This window comes from Phoca vitulina, unplaced genomic scaffold (genome assembly GCF_004348235.1).
Source record: "Phoca vitulina isolate PV1807 unplaced genomic scaffold, GSC_HSeal_1.0 scaffold17, whole genome shotgun sequence".
In the NCBI taxonomy this organism is placed as follows: domain Eukaryota; kingdom Metazoa; phylum Chordata; class Mammalia; order Carnivora; family Phocidae; genus Phoca; species Phoca vitulina.
In genome coordinates, this window is record NW_022589720.1 from 485,685 (window position 1) to 512,493 (window position 26,809).

A 26,809-nucleotide genomic window follows, 5' to 3' on the forward strand; every position below is an offset into this window, starting at 1 on the left:
GACACAGCATGTGGCCGCCTGAGGCGAGACCGCACAGGTGGGCAGGCTGACTTATCACAGGGTGCCTGTCGGGGGAACCGAGGCACGGAAGGTAAAGGAGCCTACGCCAGAGCACACCTCCTCCAGGAAGCCTGCCCGCGGCGGTGCGGCGTGGGGCCCACGGGTTCAGACTGGAGCCACAGCAAAGCGCTCAGAGAAACAGGTGGCCACCACTGGGCCCACGGAGGGTCACCGCCCACGGCAGGCCTAACTCAGGCTAGCGCCCCACAAGCCTGGGAGCTGGGGGTGGCGGGGGGTGGGCTGGGGCTTCTCCCACCTGCGGGCAGGCTTGGGAGCCGGTTCTGCAGGCCCAGACCCGGGCCTCATTCACACTGGCCTTGAGGGCCCAGCGCCAGATGGCTCAGGTTGGGGGGGCGGAGGGGCTCGGCCACGAATCCTCACCAGCCCCCCAAAAGACCACCTGAAGCCCAAGAATATAAAATTTACCAAGACTGATTTAAAGTTTATTGCCAATAAAATTAATTTCTATTATTTCCTGTAATACAACTTCCTAAGAAATTCTGAAGAATTTCCTTAAAAGCTGCTTAAGTCCCTAACAGTTACCATTGCTCATCGACACAACTGAAAACAGCACCCCGGGCCCTGAGTCCTGGCACAATGTGTGGGCGTGTTCGGGAAACTCCGAGCCGTGACAACACGGCTTCCACGCTGAGCGAGATGCAGGTTTCAGGGAAGGCTTCCGCGTGGCCGGGATCCGAGGAGGCGCTCGGTTCCCTTCCTTGGACCGACCTTCCGCAGCCAGAGCCCGGGCTGCCCTCCGCAGGAACAGGCCGCCGGGCACCCCTGGTCTGTGCAGGAGGAGGGACAGCCCGGGACCTTCGAGGACGCGCTGCCCTCTGAGCACAGCGGTGAGCCCCTCCAGGCCATCAGGCGTCGGGCTCACGGGCTTCCCCGGGGGGACACAGGCAGACCCCGGTCTCTCCCCACGCCGCGGGCGGGCCCTCAGCCTGGCCGAACGGAGCGACGCTGGCCTGAGCCACCTCCGGTGTCGCCCCTGGAGGCTGGCCGTCCTGGAGACGGCACGGGCCCTGGACGGCCTGCTCCCCTCGTGGCTCGCTGCTGGAGGAGGCGGGCGCCCCAGCCGGGCTCTGCCGGCCCCCGGAGCGGGCGCCCTCCCCGGACTGCACATTCTGGTGGCTGCACGGCAGCCGGTAGGGGGGCATGAGGTTCTCCAGGTCCGACTCCCAAGACGGGATCCTGAAGGAGGGCGGCTCCGGCGTGGGCGCCTTGGCTCCTGCAGAGCAGAGGATAAGCCACCATGAATGCCGCGGCAGGCGAGCAGAGGGCCCACCCGGCCCTAGGTGCAGGGGTGCAGGGTCGGCCCCTCGCCAGGAAGGCCAAAGCGGGGTTCCTGGAGCCGTGAGTCCTGACCTTTGGCCGGGAGGGCGGCTGGCCCTGCACAGGACACCCGCACACAGAGCCCTGCAGAGCGGGGCGGCGAGAACCCTCCTCCCCAGCGAGGCTCCCTCCCGCTCACCCCTGCCCCGCGGTGAGCGGCTGCCGGAGCTGAGAAAGGGATGCGAATGCCCACACAGGGTCTTTTCCATGAGCGATATCCCACCTGCAGGAGGGTGGGGAGCACACAGATGTACGTTCACAAGAATGATGAGATGAGGACCCCCAGGGCCAGGGGCTCCTGTGTGTCCCGGGACCCTCAGTTCCCACAGGTGCTGGGTGCTCCCCTGACACGTGCCTGCATTCGTCCCATTGCTGCCTCGTGGGGGCGTCCCCAGGGCGGGGGGCCTCCCGTGCTGGGCATCTCAGCGGCCCAGCAATGCTTGGGACTCCCAGTGCCGCGGGCAGGCCTTTTTCCAGACCTGCGCCCAGAACGGGGCTGTGGGGGCTCCCACGGCTGCGCTCTGCAGGGCACCATGCTGGGCCAGCCCACCCGCCGCGTGCACGTCCAGGCCCACCCTCGCCAGTCCCTGCTCCCGTGACGGAACATCTCGCCACCTCGTGTGGCTTTCAGTCGCATTTCCCTGATGACCGGGACAGTTGAGCACTTTTCCTGTTTGCTGGCTTCTGGGTCCCCTCTTCTGTGAAGTGCCCATTCATCGCTGGTCATTTGTTTTCTTACGGGGTCATAGTTCTTTATATATTCTGGATACTAGTCCTTTGTCAGTTTTGGACATAACTTACAAACACGTTTCCAGTTTTGGGTGTGACTCTTCCCTTTCTGATGGCACCCTCTCTGATGTATCCAGAAGTCCTTCATTTCGGTGTGGTCTAATTTACGTCTACCTTCCTATGTGGCTAGTGCCTTTAAGAAAATCCTACTGACCAAATCCTCAGATACCAGGAGGACATAAAGATATTACCCAGTAGTACCTTCCAGTTTTTACAGCTTCACACATACGTCTTTAGTCCACGTGAGATTAATTTGTGCGAATAGTATGAGGTAGGGCTCTAATTTCATTAGTGTTTTTCCCGCGTGGCACCGAACTTCCCAGCAGCATTTATCAAAACCTACGCACCCCCGCTCATCAGCCAGCTTCTGCCAGAAGCTTAGTGTTCATGTGCGCGTGGACGTGCTCGCGGCATCAGAAGCCTCCACGGCGGCTCCGCGGTGATCTCCGCACAGGTGCCATGCTGTCTTTAACCAGCAAGCTTTAGAGAAGTGGCATGGCTAGCCATCCTGAACTGCCCTTCTTCTTCGGGTTCTTGGCTATTCTTGACGCTTTGCAATCCCATACACATTTCAGAAGCAGTGTCTGCCGCTGGAGTCCGGCACTGGCCTACCTGGGAGCCTGGCGTCTCGGCACCACAGTGCCCACTCCGCAAGTGGGGTCTGTCTGCATTCCTTAGGGTTCCTCAAAGTGTTCCAAGTTTTATCCTTTTCTCTGCAAGTCTTGCATGTCTTTTGTTCGATTTATTCCTAGGGACCTCACTTTTAAAAACGCTCTTGAAAATGGCCCATTTTCATTCCCCAGGATTCCTTACTGATGTAGAAATGCCTGCTTCGCCTTCAGCCTAAGATGTACATCAGCCAAGAAGAGAGCCCTGGGCTGGGTGCCCCACCATCCTGAAGGCTTCCATTGGGATGAGTGAAGGTAATCAATATTCCCTGGAAGGGACTCTGTCTTGTATCACCAGATATTTAAAAATATGCATTTTCTTTGTCTCTCTCTGGTGGTTGCTGGTTGACTTACGACGTATCTAGAATCTTATTTGCCATTCCTGGACTCATCAGACTCTGAGAATCTGTAGGGTTCTCAGCCTCATCTCTGCAAACACCTCCCCCTCCTCTCCCCGGGACCCCAGTCACACCGCACACCCCAGCCCCACCTTGCTCACGGTCCTCCACATTCTGCACCTGCCTTCGTGTGCCAGGTGACTCCCCAGCTCTGATTTCAAGCTCACAGGTTCCAACTGACCGACGACATGCTGCTAAACCCATCAGTGGACTGTTGAGCCTCCGTGACGTTTTCTGCAGCCCTAAGTTTTATTTGGTTCTTTTTCAGATACGCTCATAAATTAAACAACAGTTTTCTGTTCTCTTCAGATGTTTTTCACTTTGCCTTTTGTTTCCCAAAACAATAAGCCCAGTTACTTTGCGTCTGGCCTGCGAGCTGGATGCCCTCGTGTGTCTGTCTCTGCCGTGGCCTTGGCTTTCCTGAGGGCGCAGCCGTGTGGGATGAGAATGGCTCAGTTCTTCCTCGCTCCTCCTGGCACCTGTGATGACCAGTCCAGAATCGCTCCAAGTTAATCCTCAGCCTGAGGAGTTTGGGGATAGTCTGTCCTTCCAAGCTGTTGGCAGAGATTTTCTCGGCCCTTTCACCATGAACACCCGAGGCAGGCGAGCAGAGCCCCTTGGTGCAGAGTGGGCCCTTCGCCAGGTTTGAGATGGGGCTGATTTTTCTTGCGTCCCGTGGGAGTGGAGAACGGGGTTCCTTCTGGTTTGCCACCACAATGCGGGTATAGCCATCTGGGGTCCCAGTTTTATGGGACAAGTTCTTGGCCTCCCATTCTGGCTGTGCTCTGAGCTTGGTCCTCTCTCTCCCTCCTGGAAAGCTGTGAAAATCGAGTTCACCAGGGGAAGCCATGCCCACGGGGTTTTCTTTGGGTTTGTCTTTGCCTCTGTCCCTGGCCCCAGCTTCTCAGCAATCCATGAGCACCCACGGCATGCACACACACACCCCCGTGGTGTCAGCTCACCTGCGAGCCAAGCTGCCATGTGACTGGACCTGAGGCTCAGACCCCCCGTCACTTACAACAGTTGTTTTTAGTTTATGATCCTTAAAATCCAACTTGAGTCCTCTCTGGAATCACATAGAAATCAAACTCACCCTTCTCAGCCTCCTTTTCTAGAAATAGGAGCTGCTGATTCCTCACCAAGGGCGTGTTGAAAAGGTGAACGTACTCAGGCGCTGCGTGCTCTGAAGGGAGGCATTACTGTGGTGAAAGTCTTCTTAGATGAGAGGACACCACGTCGGAAGCACCCTGCAAGGATCCCGCGTGCGAACAACGCCATCACTGGGCAGACAGCGCACGGGCGGCCGAGCCCGAGCTCCTACAGAGCACGTCAGGCTCTGGTCGTTACTCAGACTCACCGTGGCCCTTGCTCTGCGCCCCCGTTAGTAGGTCGGCCACCACCGCTCTTCGGGGCCACGGCTCAGACTGGTGGCCACACAGGAGGATGCCAGCTCTGCAGATGCTCTGCCAGCTGATGCATCCGCCAGGTGTCCGGCCCCCCCTCGCGGACCTGCTGCCTTGTGGCACACACAGCAGGGGCGGGCAAGCATGGGGACGCCAGGCGCCGTCTGCAGACGCTCTGCGTGAGCTCAAGCTTGTCCTCTGTGCCACTGAGAACACAGTGTCCCAGCCCTTGACCCTCCACTGGTGATTTCTCCCTCTTTTTTTTTTCCATAGAAAATATTTAACTCTAGAGCATCAAGCTTGAGTAGATCTCAACACCCAGACTGTGAGACACCGTACCGTCTCCTCTCAGAGGTTGCCTTGTTTCTTGCTGTTGATCCTTTGAAACCTGCAGAGAGAGAAGTAGCAGGGAATATGATGCAAGATTTGTTGCCCTGCCAAAGGGGGCACACAAACCCGGCTCTGCCCCCACGAGCTGGACGCAGGCAATCACCCACCGCCTGAGTTCTGAGCACTCACTTCTGTGTGGGGCTGCTGACAGGAGTGCACTGGGGGGGGTCGGCTTCTCCCTCTGCATGCGCATCACGATGGAGACAAGTAGTGCTTTGCCTAATGAGTGGGAGCGTCTCACAGGGGCCGAGGGCCCCATTTGGACCCCCAGCATGAGGAAGGGGCAACAAGGACACAGCATAGGCCACCCCTTGCTGGGCGCCTTCACCGCACCCCTCTGCTTGCTGGTGGTAAGTCCTGGCTACCCAGGAGCCCCGAGTGTCTTCACTCCACCTCCTGAAAGCAGGAGGCTTATTCCTTGCCCTGGTGCTGCCAGGCCAGCCAACAGGTGACTTATTATCCCATCCACGTGGGCTGGCAGGTAGGAGGGGGGAGCACGGTGCTTGCCAAAGGGCCAGGGACGACGCTCATTCTAACTCGGGGCTGCATGCAGCAGGGACCAGACACTGTGGCTGTGCACAATTTTCCCTTGAAGGTTTTGAAAGATCTCCAAGTACAAGTGCTTCTGGGAGACTTCTAAATCTGGAGTGTGCCTCCCCGAGCCAGCCCTTGAGAAGTACAGTCAAGATACAAACTGATGCATGAATGAGTAAAGATATAACTTTATAAGAAACAAAAGGCAAGCCCTTGTTGATGAGGGATGACCATCCCCTGAAGAAGAGGAAGCAAATGGCAACAGGCTACAGAAAGCCGAGGTTTGAGGAGCATGCTGTCGGGATGGGGAGGCCCCCAGGGGATCCATCAGAGAGGATGGTGCTGCTGATGTGCGGGCAGGGCTCTGGTGGGTACCTGGGGGCGCCGCAGCCAGACGGGCGACCGCTGCCGTCAAACTTCCCAGCCCAAGGGTGACAGCAGGGCGTCCACCAAAGGTGGCTGCAGAGTGGGCAGCAATCCCAGTAGAGCAGGGGATGGGGCTCAGGAAGCAAAGGAGATCAAGGTATTACTGAAAATACAGGGAGGCACACTACTGGTTTAGAATGAAAGCAAAAACAACACAGAGCTTGGCAGTGGAGTGGTGGAGGGCTGTGGGGTAGAGATTTGTGGGGAGGGTGGTGACAATTGTGCCGGTGTGTGCATCAGCATCCTTCACCTGAGAACAAAGTGCTGGAGCAGGAAGCATGAGAGATCAGTCCTCCTCGGAAGGAGCCACTATGCTGAGGAGAGCCACCGGGGTCGACTGTTCCAGATTCTGGAACTGGACCAGACACAGTGACAATGCGCAGCACCAGGGAAGGGATGCTACCTGTCCCTCCTGAGCGAGCCATGCGTGCAAGCCAGTGACCACCCACCCTCAGTCCTGTGGCTGCTGGAGAACAGCCCTCATTCCTGGAGCAGCTAATGCTTGGGCAGGCAGCGGGAACTCCGTACTCCAAAACGTGGGCGTTGTGCCTTTTGGTTGGGTCTGGTCATGCCCTGAGGGGCCGGCACAGGTGCTCTCTTGTCCTGGCCACCATGGCAGCAGTAGCTCCTTCAGGGCCCTCGATTGGAACATTTATTCCTCTTATTTGCAGCCAGACATTTAAGGAAATCACTGGCTGACCACACAGATAGTCAGAGAAACTTCACAACAGGAAATACATACTTTGCAAAAGCAGTTTGGAAGAGTCACAATCTGATAGTTCAAAAACCTACAATCCCTGAGCAGTGGGAGAATCTGATGTCCAGACTTACCACATTATAATACTCAGAATACCCAGTTCTCAACAAAAAATTATAAAACATACAAAGAAATAAGACAATGTGGCCCATTCAAAGGAGAAAAAGAATTTGACAGAATTTCCCAGAAGCCCAGACATTTAAGACATTAAATCAGTTGTCTTAAATATGCTCAATGAGCCAAGGTGAAGAACTAAAGGAAATCAGGAAAATACTGAATAAACATAAAGAATATCAATAAAGAGATAGGAATTACAAAAAGGAACCACACAGAAATTCTACCACTGAAAACTGTGAAATTAAACATTCACTAGTAGAGCTCACCACATTTGAGCAGGAGAAGGAAGGATCAGTGAGCTCGAAGACAACTGAAATTTTCCAGTCTGGGGACCAGGGAGAAAATGGAATGAAGGAACATGAACAGCACCTGGTGGACCTGAGGCCCAGAAGGAGAAGAGAGGGGCAGAGAGAAAAATAACTGAAGAAACACTGGCTACATGCTTCCCAAATGTGATGGAGGTATGGATCTACACATCCAAGATGCTCAACTGACTCCAAGCAAGATAAACGCAGATGTCCACACCGAGCAGCCACAGCACTGCTAGATTTTTCAGAACCCCAGAAAGGATTCTGAAAGCAGCGAAAGAGAAGTGGTTAATCCTATAGAAGGAGCCTCAGTAAGATCAACAGCTGATTTCTCATCAGAAATCATGGAAGCCTGAGGGCACATTTAACGTCCTGTAAGGAAAATAAAATCTGCCAACCAAGAATTCTAAATCCAACAAAACCGTCTTTTGAGGATACAGGAGAAATTAAGACATTCTTAGGTAAACAAAAGCTGAGAGAATTCATGACCAACAGACCTTCCCTATAAGAAATACTAAACGGAGCTTTTGGGGCTAAAATGGAGGCTTTACACAGTAGAAGAAATAAAGAACTGGTAAAGATAACCGCACGGGTTAATATATAAGCCAGGGTTGTTATACTTGGGGTTTGTAGGTCCTCTTCTTCTCCATGCAATTTAAAAGACTTATTCATAAGACAATAATTATAAATCTTTCCTAATAGGCACACAATGTGTAAAGATGTAATCTGTGACATTAAGAGTATAAAAGAAGAGGGATGGAGATGTATAGGAGCAGAGTATTTGTAGGGTATTGAAATTAAGTTGGTATTATTCAACATAGACTCTTATAAGTTAAAGATGTTAATTATAATCCCCAAGGTAACCAGTAAGAAGATAACTAAAAAATATAAGAAGGAAAGAAGAAGGGAATAAAAATGGCACAGTATGCAAATTCAGCTAAATACAAAAAAAGCAGTAGTGAAAGTATTGTGGAATTAAAAACATATGAGGCATACAGAAAACAGATCAGTGGGGAAAAGAGGGTCCATTCGGTGTTTTGTGACTGCAGCGGGAACAACAGAAACCCCCAGGGGAGGGATGACGCTGGATCAGTACCTCACACCAAACCCGCCAGTGAACCACACAGAACTCAACTCTCAAAATTCAATGTTGAAAACTTGTAGTAGAAAGTACAGATGACTCTCTTTTAGATGCTTGGGTTAAAGATGAATCGAGACCAAGAAGCATTATCGTAAAATATGTATAAGTGAGAGTATATTGAAAGGTATGGCTCAGGGGGTGCCTGGGTGGCTCAGTCGTTAAGCGTCTGCCTTCAGCTCAGGTCATGATCCCAGGGTCCTGGGATCGAGCCCCACATCGGGCTCCTGCTTGGCGGGAAGCCTGCTTCTCCCTCTCCCACTCCCTCTGCTTCTGTTCCCTTTCTCACTGTGTCTCTCTGTCAAATAAATAAAATGTTTAAAAAAAAAAAAAAAAAAAAAAAAAAAAGAAAGGTACGGCTCAGGCTCATCAAATGTCAGGTTAAACGAAGCACGGAGTCAAGTTGCTCTGTGACAGCCTACCCGTAATTCACCCAACTAACAAGTGGTTTGCATCAAGAATATATAAAGAATTCAAATAAATCTGTAAGAAAAGCAGAAAGAGGGACGCCTGGGTGGCTCAGTTGGTTAAGCGACTGCCTTCGGCTCAGGTCATGATCCTGGAGTCCCGGGATCGAGTCCCGCATCGGGCTCCCTGCTCAGCAGGGGGTCTGCTTCTCCCTCTGACCCTCCCCCCTCTCATATGCTCTCTCTCTCACTCATTCTCTCTCTCAAATAAATAAAATCTTAAAAAAAAAAAGAAAAGAAAAGCAGAAAGAGCATGACAGGAAAATGGACCAAGGACAAGAGCAAGCACTTCCCATAGGAGGAAACTTACATGGTTAGTGCACGTCAAGCATCGTCAGTCACGGGGGTAATTCTGGGAGGGACAGGAAGCCACCAGCCCGCACCACTGGGTTTGTGGCCCCAGGTGTGGGGGAGGATATGGACCAACAGGGTTTCATATACACTTCTGTGGGAGTGCAGACTGCGCACCCCCTTTAGAAAGGAGTCTGGCCTTATCTTGCGGAGCTGCTGCTCGTTACAGAGACCTGCACAGGGGCGTCCACCCTGCGCGCCCACAGCAGAGGGGACGAGTGAGTGTGGGGCGGGAAGAAAGAGTCACAGAAGGAAGGCAAAGGGACTCAGCAGCACGAGACAGGGCACAGCCAACTTGACCATTAAGTAGTAAGTGAAAAGGTGATTCCCCCAAATTCCAAACATCACATATACACTGTGTCCTTTCTGTGAAATAAAGAGTAACCAATGAATTGCATGTATGTATTTTTTAGGAATAGGAATGATCTGAAACACGGAAGTAAAAGGAAAACACAAGAACAAAGAGAGTGACTAGGGCCGCATATGCAGATGTAGACCTCATCAGGACCCTGACTTTTCTTGGGTTGTTGGTGCTTCCTCTGACACCAAAAATAAAATAAATATGGAGTAAATTTAGAAAGCAGGGTTTGCATAGATCAATGATGAGTCTGTGTCCCAGACAAGGATTACGATTAATGTGCACCAAGGCCTAAAACAAGGTGTTGGGGCGGGGGGCTAGCATTTACTGAGCACCAGTCTGAGCCTGACGCTGGGCAGAAGTGCTCACAACCCCTCACTGAGTCCTCGCACATCCTGCTCTGGGAAGTGACAGCCCTACGCCCTAACCTCCTCTGAAACACCACCCCTGGGAGTCTACCGCAGCGAGTGTCCTTGTGGAGACCCAGGGACTCAGTGGGGTTTAAGAAACTTCCTCTGGGGTGTGGGATCAGTAACATCTCCACACCAGAATGGACCCAAAGTCCAAGTGCCCCTTATGGGGCCCATTCTTTTCTAACCACTTGGCTGAGAGCTACAGGCGTTGGGGTCACCCACAGAGAGGTGGGCCTGGCGGGAAGCCGGGCGCACAGGGAATCAGGATCAGATGCGGGTTCTGGACAGAGCCTACAGTGGGGAGGAGGCCCCAGGCTGGTCTGGGGTGTGGGCTCAGTGACCGTGCATGGCCATCTGAGGGCCGGGGTCTGAGTTTCCTTAGTTGGGAGGGAGGGGGCTCTCCAAGCTCAAAGCCAAGGGCTCAAGAGCATTGTCCTGAGCCTTGGGCCCCACTGGCGGGGGGTGGTGGGCAGTCCCATGGGTCACTCTGGAAGGGAGCACCTGGGGAGCCGTGTTCCCAGCAGCCCTGCCCTGCCAGGGTCTGTACTCACCTGCTGGCAGGGCCAGCACCACACGGCGCCTCCCTGACCTGCTGCTGCACCACGCAGGCCGCCCACACCCAGTCCTGGGGCCACCAGCCCTTCTTAGCAGGCTTCCTCGCTCCAGCCCACATGTGGCTCCCACACATGCTCACACGCTCTGGTGACCATCAGTTACACACACCCCATCTTCACTCCCCTTCTGCTTCCTGCGGAGCTATTCCCCAGCATGGGCTACGACAAGCTCAAACACACAGAAAGTTGAAAGGATCACACAAAGAACACCTCTGAAACACCACCCCTGGGAGTCCACCGCAGCGAGCGTCCGGCCCTATATCCTCTATCGTACCAGCATGCGTCCCTCGAGCGCGCATACGAGGCTTGGCTTAGGGACACCGCGTGGGGACTTCATCTGCCTCTATCCCGCACGCACGGGCCCCACGTCAGGAGCGTGATCTGCCCTTCATGTTTCCTCCTACTCCACACACACCTTTGCTGCCCTTTGAGCAGCACCCCTGGCGCCCAAGAAGCGCTGAGCGCGAGTGCAACGAGCATCCAGAATACAATGGCGACCCCAGCTTTGGGGGGACCCAGGCTCTCACCCCTGCATCTGGGCTCGGTCGTCAGCAATCCTGGGCTCACCTGCAGCGACAGGGTGCTCTCTGGGCTGGCGGAGGCGGTGGACCTCACGCTTGAGGACTCAGACCGCGACAGGCGCACCTTCCTCCTGGGTCTGCTAGAGCGGGATGGGAAGGAGAAAGACGTTACCAAGGAGGCCCTCACTGTGTCGGTGAGTGCACGGGGACCCTGCAGGACGTCTCCCTGCTGGGGCCCCTCTTGTCTGCGGCAGCGGAACAGGCAGCGGCTGGGAGCTGTTTGAGTGCCTGGGGCAAGTCCTGCAGAAGAGGCAAGCAGGGGCCCCTGTGGGAAGGACCCTACGCCTCCACCACAGCAGAACATTAAAGCAAACCACCTGCTGGACTTCGGCCGCGTGAGACGCCTTTAAAGCCAGACAGAAGTAGCTTCATCTGTGGGACAGATCCTCCTTATTCATATATTCATTCTGTCTGGCTGATTTCTGTACAGTCAGCTAACTGAACATCCCCAACAGATGAACAGACCAGTAAGTCTGTCTGACCATCAGGAAGAGACGCCCCATGAAGTTCTACCAAGTTCCCCACTAACACGTGCCCGTGATGAGCACCCACCGAGGCCCTGGGTGGGTGTGTTCTCCCCTGGCCCGGCTCCAGGCCTGAGACTCCACCTGCTCCTGCAGGTGAGGCCCAGGGAGCAGGGGGTGGGGGGTGTCTAAAGTGCCAACTGGTCACCTGGATCCAAACTGTTAGGTTACCACAGAAATGTTTTCTGCAACAAAAAAGGACTAATAGTGTTTTAGTTGCCCCGTGACCCAGGGCTGCTGGGTTGGAACGAAGGAAGCCAGCTCGGTGCAGGATGACGCCAGGCGTCCTTACCAGTCTGGAGGTCTCAGGGACACCCAGCGGAACCTGGACCAGTTCACACAAGCACCATGTGTGGGTGTCTCTCCGGAGCAAGAGAACAGCCTCCTTCCCATCCCCTCCAATATCCTGTCCGCATCCCTGTCCGCATCCCCAGCATGGCCATCTGACTCCGCCATCAGCACCATCACCTTCATGGTCCCAGCAGAGGCCCCCCCCAGGAGCCTGGGCCAGGGCCGTGGCCGCCAAGGGCTGTGGAAGAGCAGAGAGGGAGGGACAGGGTGCTTCCCTGGGGGGCCGGAGCAGCCTCTCCCACACCCTGCTCAGCAGGTGGGGGCCAGGCAGGGAGGGGGCAGGGGCCAGAGAGGGGCCTATGTGTCTGTGTGTTTGGTGGGTGAGATTCAAGTAAATGCCCTGTCCTTTTTAATTTTATTTTTAAATTACATTCAATGGCACTGGAAGAAGGACACAATATCTACAAACCACCTAGGAAAATGTTTCACAGAATTGTCCTCTTAAGGACAAAGGGAGCCCGTGCTCAGTGTGTGCTTGGGGGAATGGTGCCGAAGAGACCCAGAGCTTGTTAACGCTGGCGCCGTGAATCTCTCCTGCTACTCAGTATTCCAGGAGAAGGTGGCCTGTCGAGGCTGTGCAGGTTTGTCATGGGGACAGAAGTCCGTACGTTCCCCCGCACCTGATCTTACTCTTTAAAACGTGTGCTTGAAACCGGGCCACGGTCTGTCCAGGGCCACTTTCTGGCCCCACGGCAGGGAGGGTGGAAAGGCCGTGTGTTCCTGGGGGGGCCTGTGTGCGCGGCTGCGGGCAGAGCGGGCGCCATGGTGGCGCCGACTGCAGCCCCAGGACGACTGAGGGCAAAAGGGTGAGCCCGACTCAGCCCAACGCTGCTGCACCCACGAGCGCTCGCGGGAGGAGGATGAATGAGCACCACTCACACTTGGCATGAGCTCACATCCCTGGGGATGATGCCCAGAAGCGTTACTCTGACTTCCCAAGGAACGCCAGTGTGATGAGCCACTGCAGAGGCCACCCTGTCTGTGATGTCAGGGAAACCGTTCCGCCTTCTGACCCACGGCCACAGCACTGTGAGATACTCCATCCCACTCCTTCCCTTGGGAATGGCGGTCGGACGAGTCCACGGCTATTTTTCAGACGGAGGAAACAGTCCGGGACACTCGCAAACTTACCCCAGTGCAGATGACGTCAGTGTGCTGCCTGTGTCCTGCGAGGGTGTAAGTGATAATTCATAGCATGAGAACCGAAGGGGTGGTTGACGTGGAGCTTATGCTTAAAATCCAAGTCCATTATTAGCTCACGTTGGGTCCAGGGCAGGGGTCTGTGCCGGAGAGCACCTCCCTCCCTGCCCTGCACCCCTGCCTCTCTCTGTGCCCTCCTGCTTCACGGCTGGCGCCCCGACCCCCGGGGCACCCCGAGTGTGCCTGCATCGGCCATGAGGGCCATACAGAGGGCGCATGTCAAGTGAGGTCACCAGGTGGCCCTGATCTTGGTGGCGGGTCTGTGTGCGGGGCGGCGGCGGGGACGGAGATGCACAGAGGAAGGGCCATGCAAGGACGAGGGGGCCTGAGGAGAGAGGCCTCAGAAGAATCCAACCTTGACAACACCTGGATCTCAGGCTTCCAGCCTCCAGATCGGGAGATCCTGGGTTTGTCACTTAAGCCACAGTCTGTGCCCGCGGCGACGGACGCGACTCTGTTGACGAGTACTGACCAGCCCTGACAGCACCCCCATTCTAGTGGACGGCAGGACCCTTGTCTTGTGGCTGCAACTTGCTTTCCCACATCTTGGACGATGCTGAGCATCGTTTCACATAAGTTTGTTCAAATCTAACCCTAAATTTTGATGAAGTCCAATGCACCATTTTTTCTTTTCCTTCTTTTTAAATATTAAAATAATTTTAAATATTATTTCATATATTTTTACTCTAAGAATCATGTGAATATGCTTAACACTTTGGAAAATAGAGAAAAGAAAACTAAAACTTACCCAGAGTTCCTTCATCCTAATGCATTTCCCAGCATTTCCCATCAATCTTTATTTCCCCATTTATAGGATTTGTTTTTGTTTTATACAATTGCTAATTTGCCATAAATGTAATTTTATATTGCTTTTCCCCACTCATTATATCGTAAGCATTTTAAAAAAATGTTATTATAGTGTGCCTGGGTGGCTCAGTTGGTTAAGCGACTGCCTTCAGCTCGGGTCAGGATCCTGGGGTCCCGGGATTCATTCCCACATCGGGTTCCCTGCTTGGTGGGGAGTCTGCTTCTCCCTCTGACCCTCCCCCCTCTCATGCTCTCTGTCTCTCATTCTCTCTCTCTCAAATAAATAAATAAAAAATCTTAAAAAAAATAATAAAAAATAAAATTCTTAAAAAAATAAATAACTGATGTGACATTTATTTAAGAAAAGCTTATTGGAGAGCTCTTTAGCTGCTTCTTGCAAAGTTTTTTGCTTTGTTTTGTTTTTATTTTTGTTTTAGAACCATGTTGTCTGTGATCAATACAGTTTAACTTTCTATTCTTTATTCCTTTTTCTTGTTTTATTTCACTGGCTAGAACTTTAGTACAATGTTAAATAAAAGTAGTGAGTATGGACATCCTTACCTTGTTCCTAGTCATAAGAAGGATAGTATTCAGTCTTCCACCAGGAAGTTTGTTGTATTTCGTAGGTGCTCATTGTCAGAATGAAGATCTTTTCAATTCATTCCTAATTTGTTGAGAATATTATTTTTTTATCATAAATGAGAGTTTCTTACTGGCAACTCCTTTTTCTGAATTGATATCATTATATTATTACTGTCCTTCACTGTTAATATTTTGTAGAAGGCCAATACATAGTCATGGTATTTAATCCTGTGTGTCGCTAGATTTGGTTTGTGAATGCTTAGTCAATGGTTTCTGTCTGCACTTTCCTGAAGGCTCTTGCTTCGTGGTGTTCCTTTGTGATGACATCGTCTGGCTTTGGTATCAGGCTGAAACTGGCTTCTCAGAACAGGTTTCCTCTCCTCTGTTTTCTGAGAGAGCTTGTGGACAGCTGTTATTATTATTTTTTAATTCAGTAGAATTCAACAGTGTAGCCACCAGGGGGTTGGGGATTTTCTATTTCTTTTATTTATTTAGGTCTGCTAATTTGTATAATTTGACTGGAAAGGTAACTACCTTTCTTTTTTTTTTTAAGATTTTATTTATTTATTTGACAGAGACAGACATAGCGAGAGAGAGGAAACACAAGCAGGGAGAGTGGGAGAGGGAGAAGCAGGCTTCCTGCTGAGCAGGGAGCCTGATGCGGGGCTCAATCCCAGGACCCTGGGATCATGACCTGGGCCGAAGGCAGACGCTTAACGACTGAGCCACCCAGGCACCCCGTAACTACCTTTCTTAAGTGAGAATGCATTTTTCAACATTGGAAGATTTAGAATTAAGTATATAAATGTTTAAGAAACCCAAACCCATGCTATTTCTACTGTTGCATTCGAAAGCCCTATGTGCATATTTGGTATTTACCGTTTTGAATGCAGAAGAGAATGTGTCCTCCTGGGCGTGAGGTGGGGAGGGTTTGAGCCATTGAGATCTCAAAGCTCTGCCCACACTTAGGAGGTGAGCCCAGCCTTATCTAATCTTAGCCATCAAAGTGGGAATGATGATCTGTCTCAGATAATCCGCAGAGGGATTAAATGTGATGATGGATGACAAGTGTCCAGCAGAGTGGCACTGAATGGTCACAGCTGACTTGGATTCCTGAGACAGGATGGGAATGAGGTGGCCCTGAGACTGCTCTACTACACATTCTAGAGGTGAGCTCAAGAGCCACATTCACCAGAGAAGAGGGCTTGAGCACATTCCCCTGGACACACGCTACAGCCAGGTGGGACCCATGGTCAACACCTGTCCTGTCATCATGACTTTGCTGCTTGAGCGCTGTCCTTCCTGTCGCTCAGAAGAAGTTGTGTGGCACCCACCACCCAAGAAGGGATGGCAGGGGTGGGGTGCCAATGGAATGGAACGGAGCACCACCCCGGTCTCCATGTATGGCAGGAGGCTGGATGGGAGTGAGTGGCAGGGAGGGCTTGTGCCGTGTTGTGTTGGCCATGGTTTAAACTGTGACTTGGCCAGTCACAGCCAGTCCTCACTGAAGACCAGCCTCCAGCATCTCCGACATGGAACTCTGAGTCCAGGCTGCATAATGAACAGAGTGGGCTGGGATGTCCCTCCTCCCTGTTGATCTGGGAGATGAGCAGGAGAGCCCTTCCGCTGGGACAGTAAGTGGATTGCTGAGACCCTGGGGGACAGGCCAGGATCCTGCCAGGAGCTTCCTGGAGTGCTGGCTGCAGACATCCACACACATCACCCAAGCACACATGTGATGCTTCCGTTCGTCACACCCATTTTCTATCATGCTTCTCTGCTCACACACATGCCCCACAGTTTAGAATGTTTGTGTCACCCACCTTATTTCCCTCGTATTCCCCTCCCACCATTGTCCCTGTTTGAGCTGCATCCCTGGGAACATTATAAACGCTTTAAACCAGCTAAACCTGCCCTCCCCGGGTTCTTGGGGGAGGCTTAGACCCTGCACTGGCTCTCACCCCTGTATCTGAGGCTCGTGCACGGCAGCCCCTCACCTACCGTTAGCCATGAATTCTCTGGGTATATGGTAGCGGACAACTGAAAGGAGGGCGTATCCGGCAGCAGGAGCTCCTTGGACATCACTCTGGAGGGATGGGGCAGGAGGAAGGGGAGACACACGTCAGCAAGAACGGGAATGCGGACAGCTGCTGAAAGCCGCAGGCCACAGCATCCCACGGGCTCCTTACCATGGCCTTCCCTTCTTCTGCAGCCCCTCAGGTCGGCTGCACCCTGGGAGACCCCCGCGAGGGCAGGGGAGAAGCACCTGAGGGGAGGGGCTGCAGGAGCAGCAGGGACTTTTAAACAAGGAGGGGTGGTGGGTGGTGCTGTGTGCCCTGGACCTCAACTGCCACAGTGGGATGACACGGAATTACCCAGGAGGGCCCGCTGAGGGGCCTCAGAGACGTGAGGAAGAATGATGCGGAGAGATTCAGCCCTCCATTGCTGACTTGCCGGCTGGAGGTGACAGCGTGTGAGAAGACACAAATTCTGTCAGGTGCATTCTTCTCCAGCACCTCCCAAAATGAACGCGACCCCGGCCACACACTGACTGCTGTCCTGCGAGATGCAGGGGCCCCAGTTCACTGCGTGGAGCCCGTGGATGGGAAGGCGTTTGGAGCCCCCGCTTGGGCTCACCTGCTGCGCGGCCACAGAGGACGGGCCCGGCGAGGGCCGGCGGGGTGGAGCTCCCGCACAGCTCCTGAAGCTTCAGGCGTGCGGCCCCTTCCCCCCTCTAGTCCACCCTATCTGGTAACTTCCGCAGAGCCGCCTGTGGGATGTTCTCCGACAGGCACGCAGTTGAAAAGGAATTGTGCCAAAGAGACGGTCCGATGGCTACCCCCAGACGGCGATGCTTTGGCAAGCCCGACTCCGAGTTTCCTCTAAAATAAGCCTGTGATTAACATCATCTGACGCTGTAAACACCTACACCCTTTTACACACTGCTGTGTCAGAGGTGTAGACAAGCCCTGGTCTCCAGACGCCGAGCCTGGCTGCGAGGCGGGTGTGAGCTGAGAGCTGTGGGCACGTCCAGGCCCCCGTCAGCCCCGCTGGGCACAAACTCCTCGTCACCCCAGAAAGGCTTCCTGCCACAGAGAACGGCCGCCCGTCTGTTATCAGCTGCCACACCCAGAGGGTTTGCAAGCTGACACGTTCGCGCTCCCTTCCCACAAGTCAAGTTTCCCCGCTTTCTCGTCAGAAAGGCGAGACTGCGTCGAAAATGAGAAGATCCCCACAATGAGAAACAGGATATACCTTCAAAATGGGACAGTGAATTCATGCTTCCTTCTTTTAACAGAACAAACTCCACAATACATGGAGTTTTAAAAGCAGGCTCCCAAAAACGTGCACAATGAGGTCATAATTTCATAAAAGAAAATGTTATGTACATGATGCACATGGAAATATTACATGTGGGAGACTTGAAAGATACCAGTCAAAATGCCAGGAGTGGACACTGGCGGGTGGAGGGAAGGAAAGACTTTCACCTGTACACGGGGAATATTTGTAAGTTCCAAATTTTCTATAACGAATACTCATTGATGTGGCAATCTGAAAAAAAATTTGAGATGGAAATTTACGATCCTGGTGCATTGATTTTCAATTATTCTTGCCAGAAAGGGACAAAATAGGAAATGTGAGGAGGCATAAGGAGAAAACCTCCATCTACAAGCCAAGGAGAGAGGCTGACAAGGCCCCACGACCCTGCCGACACCTTGAGCTCAGGCTCCAGCCTCCAGAACAGTGAGGCCACACACTTCTGTTGTTTTTCGGCCCTTTGTGACGGCAGCCCTGGTGGACTAAGACATCTACCATAGTGTGAGCGTATTTCTTGTCCCTCGACGACTTTTCACAGCTGCAGTTTCAATGTGCTCGTTTTAAAGTGGGTGCCTAGCCTGGGTCGTGACCTTCACGACGGGCCACTTTCTGCCTCTGATTTCGTGGGGAAACTCGTGTGTGCCTGTGTGCGTGCGAGCCGCGCTCCGGGGCCCTCGGGAGCAACGCGAAACCAGATGTTATGAGACGTCCTAAGGAGGAGGTTCGGACTCAGCTCTCCACATGGTCTCTGATTGACACAATCAATGAGCACCGACCTTCGCGTATTGGTTCAGGTATCAGCAGTTACAGACGGAGTGGAGAACTATTGCAGTTTTCGCAAGTAAGGTAAGCCAAAAAGATGGTGGATACGTGTTAATGTTAAGTGAAACGATGTTACACATTGTTTTAAAATATCCCATCAGAGATGGATTACTTTCCAAAGTAATTTGAGTTACAAAGAGCAGGCAGCCTACTTTCAGACAGATCCAACAACTCTAGCAAGCATACAACCTACCTCTGTGCGGATGAACTCTGGTCGCCATCTGCTTGCTGCGTAAATGAAAATGAAGAGAAAGGAGAAATTGTTGATACTCAGGTTATTCTTTCAGAAAACCCAGTCCATTATTAGTCAGCATCAAGCAAGCGTGTCTCAGACACGTCCCTGGAAGGGGTCTCGCGGAGGGACAGCTCCCCTCCTCCCACACCCGCCCTGCGAGCACAGGTGTCCTCGTCCCTCTTTAGGAAGAGCCCAGCAGTGGGATTGCTGCGTCAGATGGTAAGAATATATTCAAGTTTTTAAGAACCTGACAAACTGCTTTCCAAAGTGGCATCACTTTCAAATTCCCTTGTGACTTTGAACTGCGGGCACGCGGGGCTTCGGTGTCTCTGCATCGGCCCAGCACTGGGCATTGCTCGCGTTTTCGAGCGAGCCATGCTAACTGGGTATGAAGTGCTATCTTCCTGTGGTTTTCATTTGCATTTCCCGAATGGTGAGTGGTGCTAAACACCTTTTCAGGTGTTTATTTGCCATCCATATATCCTGTTTGGTGAAGTTTATTAAAATCTCTTCCCCATTTTAAATTGGGGCTGTTTTTCCTTATTAAGTTTTGAGAGTTCTTTATATATTCTGGATATAAGTACATGGTTTGCAGATATTTATTCCAGCCTGTGACTTATAGTTTCTATTTTTGTAATGGTGACTTTTGAAGACCAAATGCTTTATTTCTTATGGAGTCCAATTTTTCATTTTTTTCCCTTAATAGTGTTTTGGTATCATGTTAAAGAAAACTTTGCCTAACTCAAGGTCACAAAGATCTTATTCTGTTTTCTTCCTAAAGTGTTATATTTTAACTCTTAAATTCAGGTCTATGATTGATTTTGAGTTATTTTTTTTGTGTATGGTGTGAAGTAGGGTATTAAGTTCTTTTTTTGCATATAGTTATCCAATTGTTTCAGCACCTTTATTAAAAATACTCTCATTTCTCTCCCCGTTGAATTGTCCTGTGCACCTCTGTTTAACATCCGCTGCTCAGGTTTTATTTCTGGAGTTTCTACTCTGTTCCACTGATCTGTATGGTCTATCTTCTTCCAGTCCCACACTGCCCTGATTACTGTAGCTTGATCATAAATTTTTAAGGCAGGTTGTGTAAGTCCTCCAATTTGCTGCTTCTTTTTCTAAATTATTTTGGTCACTCTAGGTCCTCTGAATTTCTATATATATTTTAGGATTGGCTTGTTATTTCCTTAAAAAAAAAAAAAAAACTTGCTGGAAATTCAGTACAGATCATGGTAAGTCTCTAGATCAATTTAGGGGAAATTTGCTATCCTGACAATATTTTGTGCTCCAGTCCATGAGTATTCTAAATCTTTCCATTTATTTAGATTGCATTTAATCTCTCTCAATACTTCGTAGATTTAAGTATACATATTTGGCACTTGTTTTATTATTTTATTATTTTCAAAGCTATTGCAAATGGAATAGTTTTCTTAATATCATTTTCAGATTCTTCTTTGCCAGTATACAGAAATATAATTGAGGTTTTTATATTGATTTTGTATCCTACCACCTTATTGAGCTGTCTTATTATTTCTACCAGATTTTTTTTACAGATTTGTTAGAAGCATGTTTCCTGCAAATAAATACAGTTTCATTTTCAAATCTATATCTTTAATTTATATTTCTTGCTGTGTTGCACTGGCTGGAACTTGAGTGAAATGTCAAATAGAAGTTTGAAGTGGACATTCTTGCTTTTGTCCCAATCTTAGGGGAAAGTATTCAGAATGAATTAAGTGTGAATTAGTGAGGTGGGAAATGCGACTTCCATCTCTATTCCCGAAAGGATGTGCATGACTGCTGTTCTTTTCTTTAAAATATCAGGTAGAATTTATCAATGAAACCATCAATTCACAAAGATCACCTGGGATCTTTGTGAGAAATTTAATTAGTGGTTGTCTTTGTTTGTTATATGTCTATTCAAATTTTCTATTTCTTTTGTAATCAGTTTTGGTAATTCATGTCAGCTAAGTAGAATGATCACTCCCTTTCTTAAGAAAACATGTTTCAACCCTGGAACGTTTTAAGTATAGAAAAATTTAAGAGACCCAAGCCTATAATGTTACCGTTTTTGCATTAAAAATTATTGTGCATATTTGGTATTCTATGTTCTTGAATACTGACAAGAATTTGTCCTGCTAGGTGTGGGACAGAACAAAGTATCTTCTCTCAGAGTCTTAAATATCTATGTTCATTTAGGAGGTGAGCTTGGCCTGATTCCACCCTGGTGGACACCAAACAGAAACTATAAAGCTGTGTCTGGGAGCATCCTTAGCAGGATTTAACATAATGGTCAAAGACAAGTGTCTGTCACAGTGGCAGGCACATGGTCAGGGCTGGTAGCAGGTGTCACATGGGACTGTCCCAGGCCAATTGGGACATAGGGTCACCCTGGCTTTAATGGCAGCAAAGAAAAGTCTGTGGCCATCTGCTCATGGCTTGGAGTGAGGGTCGCCTTTTAGTGGCTGAGTCTGGGGTAGGGAGAGGTTGGAGGCATGATGGTTTCCACTAAATGTGTCTCCAAACTTCCAAGTTGCAAGCAAGGAAAATGATTTTGCTGACAATATCACTGTTACTAAAGGTGGGTACCAACCACTTCCTACTTCTAAATTATTGCAAGGAGCCCTCCCTCTGATGCCCTGCAGGGACTTTGGTGAGATGGAACTCCTCCCACAGAGAATATAAAGTCACCTGTGATCTTCAAAAGTCAGCAGAGTCACAAGCCCTGCTTTAAAATAACCCACCAGAAACTCCCAGACAGCTGCAGAAAGTGGGTCCAAAAGGAGGCAGCCCTGAGGCTTACTCCATGTCTGTTTCTTACAGTGAGTCCCTAACACTTTTTTAATGAAGAATTTCAAACATCCAGAAAAGTTGAAAGGATTGTACAAGAAAGCCTAAACTCGACACCTAGATTCTATCATTGTTAAAGTTTTGCAGTATTTTTTTTTTTTTACCATATGATTATCCACCTATCATTTTATTTTCTGGTGCACCTCAAAGCCCGTTGAGTGCAGACATAAGTATCTTTCATTAAAGCACACATATATCGCTCAGTTTTAGTAAGCCGATTTTTCTACTGCATCTCTCTCTCTCTCTCTCTCTCACACACACACACACACAATACAAGCCCCACAGTTAAGAATATTTTCTGTCCCTCACTTTTTCTTCTACTCCCCCCCCCCTTTGCTCCCATATGAGTAGCACCCCTGAGGACCAAGTAAATGCTTCAGATCAGTCAAACAAGCCATTCCAAGCATTTTCTGTCCTCGTTCCTGGGGGAGCCTGAGAACCTCCCTTTGGCTCTCATCCTAGATTCAGCACACATGCCCTGTGGCTCTGAGCTCACCACTAGCATCAGGGAGCTCTCTGGGTGGACGGCAGTGGTGGAACAGAGACTTGGGCACTTCCGGAGTGGCTGGGGCTCCTTGTGCTTCTCTCTGCAGGGATGTGGCAAAAGGAAGGAAAGACTCCTATCAGCAAAGAAGGGCCCTGCATTGGGCAGTAAGCTCAGAGAGCCCTGCTGATGGCTGCCAAGCGCCATTCACTCGCCATTACTGTGACGCCCTCGCCTGCAGAACCTCAGAGCCAACAGCTCCTGGGATGTGGTCTGTGTGCTCCTGGGTTGACTGCACAATGTGAGACACCCTGCAGGAGCTCCTCCGGGAAAGGTCTACACCCGCTTGCCAGTGGGAGGCCACAGAGGCGCTCCTCCTGCTGTGGCACCCCACCATGGACCCCCACCTTCACGAGCCTGTGGGGGCAGCAGGCTTGGTTACAAGTGGACAAAGTCATGGGCCTCGGAGCCCAAGGCATTCCGTGCTCATTTCTTGCAGCAGCTGTAGGAAATGAATGCACGATTGTCCTTGGTTATCCAAGTAGGTCCAATGCAACCACACGAAGCTTTAAAATTTGAGAAATGAGGAAGGGGAGGAGGTCCAAGAGATCTGAAGTATGAGAAGACTAGACCCACAGTGACCGACTTAGAGACCGAGGGGCAATGTGGCAAGTGTGGGAAAGCAACAATTCTATCAGCATTCTGAATCAGCCTAGAAGCAGATTCTTCCCCATTACCTCCGGAAAGGAAAGCTGACCTGGTGAACTGTGACTGTGCCTTGAGAGGCACTGGGAAGGGACCCAGCTGCACTTGCCCAGGCATGTGACCCATGCACACTTTCAGATAATGAGTCTTGTTTCAAGCCACTAAATTTGTGGGAATTGCCCTGTAGCAACAGAAAATTGATACAAACCACTGGATGGACATTAACTGAGTGGAACACCTGTGAAATTAGGCAAGAGAAGTCTTTATACATACGATCCTACCTCCATAGCAGTTAAACAGTCCAGAAGAGATACTCCCAATAAACTGGTCTGATAACTACTGTTAGAGAGAAGCACTTGAGAAAGTCCTTCACAAAGTTCTCCCCTAAAATATACCGGTGATTAACATCATCTCACTCCAGGGGCACTTACTGAGTGAAGGTTTCCTCTTTGGATTGATATCCTGTCAAGTGATTTAAACATATTCCTTGATCTCTAGAAACTGAGACCCTGACATGCCACAGCAGGCTTGGCCTGAAACATAAGGCTGTGAGTGTCCAGGCAGGGGACTCTCCGGCTATCAGGTTCCTCTAGGGACACTTGTGCAATCAAGAGAGGCCACTGTTCCCTACTGCCCAGCACACCCAGAGGTTTGTACTACACTTCAACAACGGGCCTTTCAACAGCGCAAGTTAGCTCATTTTCCTGTTGGAGAAGACAACACTAAATTGAAAATAAATATTCCAGAAATGAGGAATATGGTTCCTCCCAACGACAGAATAACTTCTATTCATAAAAATCATGTTTCTTTTTCTTTTAACAATGTGGAAGGTATATGGAATTTTTTAAAAGGGCTTTTAAAGAGTTGCACAATATGATAATTTCATAAAAAACAAAGCAGTGTGTGTATAACTCACAAAAGAATATTAAAAATGGAACTTGGAAGACACTACTCAGAGCGCCAGAAGTGGCTGCAGCGCGAGGTGCTGCGAGTGACTGCAGGTCCCCAGCCCTTGTCTGGCTTGCACACCTGCACTTCTTCAGGTCCCCCGCCCTGTGCTGCGTCGCACCGGGCTTCTGCGTCTCCTGCCCCTGGGACGCGTCCACCCCGGGACTTCTGCGGGTCCCCGGCCCCCTGCGCGGCGCGCGCACCCCGACTTCTGCGGGTCCCTGGGCCCCTGCGCGGCGCGCGCACCCCGACTTCTGCGGGTCCCCGGCCCCCTGCGCGGCGCGCGCACCCCGACTTCTGCGGGTCCCCGGGCCCCTGCGCGGCGCGCGCACCCTGACTTCTGCGGGTCCCCAGCCCGCGCGCTGCGTCTGCACCGACTGTCCGAAACCGGGTTTAGTCTCGGTTGTTTCTGGAGGCGGCTCGCACCCAGCTGGACAGGGCGAGGGAACGTGCTCAGATGGCACGTAAAGGACCACAGCGAGGCGACGCTGCCAGTGAAACTCTAAAGGACCCGGGGTTTCACAGCAGTATCGCTACCCGGTGTCCAGGGAAACAGACGCAGAAGGAAGAAGCGGGATATTTGGAGCGAACGCCCCTTCCCCGCTAGACACCTGGTCGTGCGTGAGCGGGCGCGGCCCGTCCTCCCCGCCCCGCGCAGCTTTCCGCGCAGGACCAACTTCCGCGTACACCTCGGGGCGTGCGGCGGCACTTCCGGCCCGCTCCCCCGGGGGAGACCGACTTCCGGGGCGGTTCGGGGCGTGGAGCTGTGACCCCGTGGCCTCGCTCCCTCCCATGCCAAGGGAGTGTTTAATGTAACTCCACTTTGAACTCTGCGTCTTGGAACTGCACAAAGGGATTTTAGAGCTTACATGGAAAGATAAAAACGTGAAAGAATTGTCAAGAGCAATGAAAAATTTAAAAATGCCAAGGGGGGTGTTTCACCTGCCGGACGTTCAGGGCGGGCGCGCCCGGAAGAGGGTCTCCCAGGGGAGCAGGGCGCACCATGCCCTTGGCCCTGGCTAGGGTAATTAAGCCCTGTCTTCGTGAACACAAAAACAAATTCAGGATAGCTTGGAAACCAAAATACAAAGAAAGTGAATAAAAATGATGAAAATATTAGCAAGGAATATGGAGGGTATCTGTATAACCTTGGAGTAAAGAAGACTTTTTAAAGCAAAACTCTTAAGAGCGTATAGTATTTTTCAAACAGATAAAACAACTCTAGTAAGGGGCGCCTGGGTGGCTCAGTTGGTTGAGCGACTGCCTTCGGCTCAGGTCATGATCCTGGAGTCCCTGGATCGAGTCCCGCATCGGGCTCCCTGCTCAGCAGGCAGTCTGCTTCTCCCTCTGACCCTCCTCCCTCTCATGCTCTCTGTCTCTCATTCTCTCTCTCTCAAATAAATAAATAAAAATAAAAATCTTTAAAAAAAAAAAACAACAACTCTAGTAAGCTTACAAACTTACCTGTGTACAGATGAACTCTGCTCATCACCTGCTTGCTGTGGGCGATAAAATTCATAAAGTGAAAAAAACTGTTGACAGTGAACTTATTATACAAAATTCAAGTCAGTTATTAGTTAATTTTGAGTAATGGTACCTCAGAGTCTCCTGGGTCCTGGGAAATGATCTCACTGGGGGATAGCACCCTTGTTACAGGAATACCCGTGTTTTCACTTCTATTAGGTAAGAAACTGGGAGTGGGATTGCCCACTTAAATGGTAAGTATAGATTTTACTTTTTTAAAAAGATTTTATTTATTTATTTGACAGAGAGAGAGCACAAGCAGGGTGAGTGACAGAGGGAGAGGGAGAAGCAGGCTCCCCTACGGGCAGGAAGCCCGATGAGGAGCTCCATCCCAGGACCCTGGGATTGTGACCTGAGCCGAAGGCCACTGCTTAACCGACTGAGCCACCTGGGCATCCCTAGATTTTACTTTTTAAGAAAATGCCAAACTTCTTATCAAAGTGATCTAATTGGATCTCCCCAATAGCAATGTATGAGACTTCTATCTCTACAGCTTCACCAACACTTGTTACTGTTCATCCTTCTGATTACAGGCATTCCAGTGGGTGTGTAATGGTATCTTACTGTGGTTTTGTGTTTTCTTAGTGGTAAATGATGTTGACCATCTTTTGTGTGCTTATTTGCCACCCATAGACCCTCCTTGGAGAATAGTTGGTTCAAATCTTTTGCCCATTTAAAAAATTAAAGCACTGGGTCATTTTCTTATAATTGAATTTTGAAAGTTCTTTTTATTTTCTGGACACAAGTGTATGATTTATAAGTATTTCATTTATGCCTGTGGCTTATATTTTCATTTTCTTAATGGTGACCTTTTGAAAAGCAAATGTTTTTAATTTTGATAAGAAGCAGCTGTGGAAATATGTGGGCCTAAAAGGAGTCAGCCCCGCTGGCTTGATTTTATAGATAGTGAATGTAGAAATGATATAACACACATGCACAGCACACACCAAACACACACACATGCACTGCATTGTACGCACCATGCACATACACATACTGCATCACACACAACATATATACACATACTGTATCACACACACATGCACACACAGCCACACACATGCACACACAACCACACACACATGCACTGAATCACACACATCATGCACACTCATACAGTCACACACACAAGCATGCACTGCATCACTCCAAACACACATACACACACAACCACACATGCACTGCATCTCACACCATGCAGACTCACATATACACACAGACACAGACTCAGAGGACTGTGCCAACATAGAAACAAAGGATTGTGGGCGCCTGGGTGGCTCAGTCGGTTAAGCAACTGCCTTCGGCTCAGGTCATGATCCTGGAGTCCCGGGATCGAGTCCCGCATCAGGCTC

At 50.7% G+C, this 26,809-nt stretch overlaps 1 protein-coding gene across 1 annotated transcript in view; it reads right to left on the minus strand.

The window, feature by feature from the left end:
• Positions 1–858: 858 nt before the first annotated feature.
• The window catches only part of LOC116639250 (probable palmitoyltransferase ZDHHC11), a 40,377-nt gene continuing 14,426 nt past the window's right edge, over positions 859–26,809 (minus strand). Inside the window, exons 8-15 of the mRNA XM_032415440.1 lie at positions 25,398–25,432; positions 22,293–22,383; positions 18,908–18,942; positions 16,576–16,660; positions 13,117–13,151; positions 11,097–11,187; positions 4,996–5,044; positions 859–1,294 (exon numbers count right to left, since the gene is read on the minus strand). Coding sequence (XP_032271331.1) covers positions 927–1,294; positions 4,996–5,044; positions 11,097–11,187; positions 13,117–13,151; positions 16,576–16,660; positions 18,908–18,942; positions 22,293–22,383; positions 25,398–25,432 — 789 coding nt within the window. The 3' untranslated portion in view covers positions 859–926. The remainder of the gene's footprint in view (positions 1,295–4,995; positions 5,045–11,096; positions 11,188–13,116; positions 13,152–16,575; positions 16,661–18,907; positions 18,943–22,292; positions 22,384–25,397; positions 25,433–26,809) is intronic.